Source organism: Sitodiplosis mosellana, unplaced genomic scaffold (genome assembly GCF_009176505.1).
Source record: "Sitodiplosis mosellana isolate CC-2019 unplaced genomic scaffold, AAFC_SMos_1.0 Smas_scaffold_6191, whole genome shotgun sequence".
Taxonomy (NCBI): Eukaryota; Metazoa; Arthropoda; class Insecta; order Diptera; family Cecidomyiidae; genus Sitodiplosis; species Sitodiplosis mosellana.
The window spans coordinates 189,812-195,619 of record NW_022601432.1 but is presented as its reverse complement, the minus strand read 5'-3'; the positions used below and the strand labels follow the sequence as shown (position 1 = coordinate 195,619).

The window sequence follows — 5,808 nt, the reverse complement described above, 5'->3', positions numbered from 1 at the left end:
CACTTGAACGGTTGTTACTAATTGAAATCAACAACAACAACATCACATTTGAATAACAAAGGCCCTTTTAGAGACGCAGAAATGCTTAAAAAGTGACAAGTTCGTAGCCGTTGACACATAGTATATGGCTGGTAAACCAAACGAAGATAGTCATTTTATTCGCACACACAACGGCTATAATACGAATGTCAAGCCAATGATATAATAACAGCAACAGAAAAACGAAATGGAAAATATTTCGAAAGCTAAAAAAAATGAAGAGTATACTGTGATTATGGCTTTAAACATGAATTATACCGAATGTCGTGTGGGTGTGTGCCAGAGAAAAAAGTTTATCTTTCGACTGTTTGCCGCCACTACTCAATAAATTACTTTTTTTTTTGTTCATTTTTGATTCAATAGCACGTAAATTTATGCAAAATTGACTCCTGTGAAAGTTAATTGATATTCATAACACATGTTCGGAAGTGAAGAGGAACGTACATATGTGCCCAAACATATTGCGAGTGTCAACAGAAAGAAAATGGTCGCGCTTTCTGTTGTGCTCACTACTCTGACACAACAACAGAACGAGAAAAAAAAAGAAGCAAATGTAATGAGACTTAAGGAATTTTCATTCAAGTCATAGAAATGTTGAAAACCCAAAATCAATGAAATCAGAAATGAAGAACTGTTTGTTAAGAAGGAAAAGAAAACCCTCGATGTTTTGAATCTCAACCGAAATGATGCCGTGGCGTTGAGATGAAAACTATCACAGAATAATTCCAAAGAAATGAAAGGAAACCACAACAAAAGCCAGTCAAATGGAAATTGTTCATTTTGGAAGGACGCATACAAACAAAATGCAAACAAATATTAATTTCTTTTATTAAACATGCGGAATATTTAACAAGAAAGAAAGAAAAAAAGGAAGCAAACTTTTTTGCAGATATAATCAGAATATCAGAGTTTGATCAAATTTGAATTAGACTTAAATGCCATTTGAATTAGTTTTTTTCCCACCACCACGTGATTGGTGTGTGTGTGTGAAAAAAATCAATTGCAAATGTAATCGGCGTTTCAAATCGAAGAATAAATTATTTTCAACCATTTCGAAAGATCTAACCGCGTTCGCGTGAAATGAAAAAAAAAACAAATGATTGATAATTAATATTAATTAATTTCTATCTGAATCTATGAATAATTAACCGAATAAAAAAAAGATCGTATTTTTGTATATCAAATGGAATTGTTCTTGACAACGTCGAAGAATGAAATGTGTGTGAGTTAAATCTTTCAAAAATTGAAAATAATTCATTCTTCTCCTTCTCTAAATATTATTAAACAAAAAGAGAATGAAAAAAAAACCCTAAAAATTTAAGTACATAAATGTTTTACTAGATACACAAACATACCAATTTCTCTATGTTCTGATCCAAAATACTACCAAAATATCAAAATCATCACAAACGTGCAACAGTAACAAGAAGAAGAAGAAGAAAAAAATAACAAAAATCCCCAAAGATTAAACGATAAACTACATCAAATGCTATTATTTTTTAATGCTTCTAGAAGAAAATGGGCTCGGGGAGGAAATCGTGCACATTAGCTCGCATTCTCATTCATTATTCCTATTTTTTCTTTCAACTGAACAAAAAAGTAGAAACTTGAATGGGACATGAAAATGGTGACACTTGAAAAAAAGAAAAAAAAAGAGAGGCATTAAGATATAGTAGCTAAGAAGAAAAAACTTGCAAAAAAAAAGCCATTGAAACATTGTGTGAAGGAGTCGGTTCAGATGCCGTTTCCAATATTCATACCCACACACACTTACAATCGGAAGTGCATAGGAATTTGGACCAAATATTTATCTACTTTAATGTTCTAGACTTGATTTTTATGTGTGCGTGAACTATTTTTCATTAAGTCAAACAATGTAGGGCAGAGGAATTTCAAACCGATCGAAAACCCAAACAAAATGAAACTTCTGAAAAGCAGAAAAATTTATGAAACGTACCATTCGAATTACGATGGATAAATTACATGCATCACACTTACACACCAACGTACCGATTCGGGCTCGCTGATGCCAATTTGCCAAATGTATATGGAAATTGATTTGCACAGTCAATCAATCGTTTGATTCGAATTTCGGAAATTTCATTTCGACATGCATCGTTCAATACGCAAACACACAAGTTTTAAATTCCTCTGCTCTGCTGATAGACTTTAAGTTTTGAATCAATCATGTAGGAGTAATATTATAATCGTATTGCATTCACATTTACTTACTGAAAATCTAATTAATCAATGGATTTTGACCAATATTAACCAAGTGTGAAGAAATAAAGATGGTACATGCTTGAAAACGGAGAAGGAAGAAGAATAAGAAGAAGATGATGATTGAAGCAGCCATAGTCAGTGTGATAATTTCCACTGGACAGAAAGCAGATGTTCATCGTCGAATACGACGACGATGACATCATCGTCATGTGGATGGGTTCTATTGTCCAATCTCAATGCGAATGCATCAATTCATGAATGCATGAATCGGTAAACAAATAAATGACAGAAAATGGAATTTTCATCGGAATGGTTTCCCCACATTTAAATTCGCTTTCATGTGTATGCATTTGTGAATTGATACAAAACGAACGATAATTCTTTCGGCTTGATTTTGAACGAATTTTTTTTTCTGTTGTGTTTCGTTCGGCATGAAAGTGAGAATGAAAAATTCAAAATTTTCTCATGGAAATTGGCCAATTGGCCCACTCCAAATAGGATGTAAGGTAATTGATTGAATTTCAGATAAAAGGGAGAGACTGAAATCCACAAATAAAACATACGTGTCACTTTAGCTAGGCGAAAACATACACACACACACACTCAGTGAAGATCTAACGTATTTTTTGCACGCATTGCAAATTGCACGCATGGATCACATGACATCCGAAAATGAAGAAGACAAAACGTACACACCAATAGGTCAAAATCCTGAATATTCTCTCAAATTCACTCAAATTCATACACATTTTGCACACATTATTTTTCAGAATGTATACAAACCAAATATTTATAAATAAAATCTTATCGAGATAAACAAATTGATACCAGCACTTGTGGAGGGGAGAGAGAAAGAGAGAGAGAGAGAGAAAGTGATAGATAGAAAGACGAAAAAAGAGCTAAAACACTTGATGTGTTATTCAACACACAATTCATATCATTCATTTTTGCAATTTGAACATCGAGATAGTTCGAAACGATTCATGTGTCAATACGGTGGCTAGCTTGGTTTCACTTTATCCAGCGTATTTGCACATTCTCACATCAACGCTCACTTGCACAAATGTATCGATTTGAACATCTCGCGTCATCTGATGTTTATCACCACAGTTTGAATGAAAGAAGAAGAAGATTTACAACAACAACAACAACAACAACAACAACAACAACAAATGAAATGAATACAAAGCATACCACAAGATTCTATCAATGAAATTCGAATTAAATTTTAAGCAATTCAAATCAACAGACATTTTTTTTCTAAGATGAGACGAACCAGAATATGCAAGATACATCGGCAATAACGGAATAAGTTTTATGATAAATCAGTTATGATATTTATGAGAAAAATAAACAGAAACACACATACACACACAAAAATATGAGTCAACCGAAAATGAAATGAAAACAACAACAAAATAATTGAAAAAAAAATGAAACGAAAAAAAAGAAAAGAAATAATCCATGAATTCAATCAATAATACGAAAACGATCTCAGTTTAATTTTTCTTTTGCATTCTGAAGCCCTTATCTAAGTGTTTGCTAATTAATTTTTTTTTGTTCAATAATTGAATTTCATTTTATGTTCTCTTCTATGCAATCGAAACAACAAAAAAAACAGTTTGACACCGGACCGAACTCACGGATTTCTTTTGCTCCACACTTACCAAAGTAGTTGAAATATACATGTATAAAAAAAGAACAAGGAATAAAAATTTGAATGAAAAATAAAAATGTTGTCCAAAATAATATATTCAATTTGATCATTTTTTGTTCGTTCAATTGATTTTTCAGAGATAATTTTTCAGCAGAAAGCATTTTTAGTACCTACAATCTTTTGGTTGGTTGAATGAAAATTTACGAGTGTTATTGCAAATTTAAATGACGAACGTTTACTCTAAATATCTTACCAAACTTACAGCAATTACCAAGCAGATTGAGCACTCAAATGCGACCCATGCTGTGCACTGTGCAGTTTGTTATTTATTTGTAACCATTCGAAAGCGAAACAAAAACGACGCTTTCTGTTTAATCAATTTATTGACCGATGAAAATGTTAGATATACTTTTGTCCGCTATTCAAATTCAACGAAATAACAATAACCATCGACTGTCATAAAAAGAGGAGCTACACTTTGGCCATGAACAGCGATAATAAACTATAAGAGCAACGGTCATGCAAATTTGTTTACACAGACCTCTTTCATTTTTTTTTTACATGCAGATAATAATACTAATCAACCAAATGGACTGTCTATGTCCCCTATTCGTTCAGCGTTTTTCGCTTTGTTTCAAGTATTCGTCGGCGGTGGTGAACCAAAGTTCTTCAAGCTCATCTTTTGGTGTTTCCCGTAGTAATGTCAACATTTTCCATCCATTTTCTTGAGATGACAACAGGTAGTCATTTTCTGGATCGAGTGAATGAGTGTAGGCACCCATCACAAGACTTTGACACAAACGTGCTGCAACACAAATCTGCAAATGAAAAACAAACAAAATCCGATTTCCAATTAGCAAAATTAGCCTCGTCTAGAATGATTTAATTCAAAGTTCTATTGAGATATACCGTAAGCACGTTACGTTCATTCTGTGGGATGAGACGTAGTTGCTGATAGCCAGCAATGACATATCCAGCCGTTTCGAGTTCACATGACTGTAATATCATGTAAGCGATAGTAATTGCCAATTCAAATATGTACAATGATTGTGAAGTGTCGCCGAAATCAATGACGCCCGTCACACGAAACTCCTCCAATTCCGGTGAATCTTTTGTAACAATCAAATTATGCTCGTTACAATCGCCATGGATGACACCCTTTGCGAAATCGCCGATACGCGATAAAACATTTTCTTTAAAATCGGCCAGCACCTCTTGGACCAGCTCTTGCTTTTTCGGATCGTTGATTGCGTACAGTAATTTTGTCAATTGTGTTACCGATTCCAGCATCCAGACTGTTTTGTGATTGTCGTACGCATCGTGTTGGAAGCGTTTCAATGCCGAATCAATTTTCGCCACAAATTCACCGACTTGATAGAATAAATGCTTCGTTTTCAGTACATCGTTGAATATTCGGCCTGGGATGAACTCTAGCAAACGCACCAAATGCAACGATTCGCCAATTTTCTCAATTGAATTATACTTGCCGAAAATATTCATAACTGGTTTTGGACAATTGATTCCTTGCTGGCGCAAAAATAGAACCAATTGCGTTTGTCCGTCGAAGAATTTCGCTTTTTTCGTATCGAGCGAATTGACAATTTTCAAAACATAGCCGTGCGGCCAAGCATTCGGTATAATCGGATTTTTAATATTTCTATTGAACAAAAGATGAAATCAGATATGCAGATTAAATCATTTTTGCTTCGGTTCGACTGTGTTCCATCGAAAAAGATGCAATACTTACGTGTCCACATGAATGAGAAAATTTTTATCATCATATGATACTAGTTCGGAGATGTCACGTGTTGAAATGCCATACAGACGTTCGGCCAAACGAACTGCTTCTTCTTCGCTGATTTGCGGCTTGATTTTCGATCCCGGTTTCA

The 5,808-nt window shown here is 34.0% G+C and overlaps 1 protein-coding gene across 1 annotated transcript in view; it reads right to left on the bottom strand.

Annotated features, from left to right (window-relative positions):
- Positions 1–4,282: 4,282 nt before the first annotated feature.
- LOC129576726 (hydroxylysine kinase-like) overlaps positions 4,283–5,808 on the bottom strand; it is a 1,927-nt gene continuing 401 nt past the window's right edge. The window contains exons 2-4 of the mRNA XM_055462244.1: positions 5,667–5,808; positions 4,829–5,576; positions 4,283–4,737 (exon numbers count right to left, since the gene is read on the bottom strand). Coding sequence (XP_055318219.1) covers positions 4,534–4,737; positions 4,829–5,576; positions 5,667–5,808 — 1,094 coding nt within the window. The 3' untranslated portion in view covers positions 4,283–4,533. The remainder of the gene's footprint in view (positions 4,738–4,828; positions 5,577–5,666) is intronic.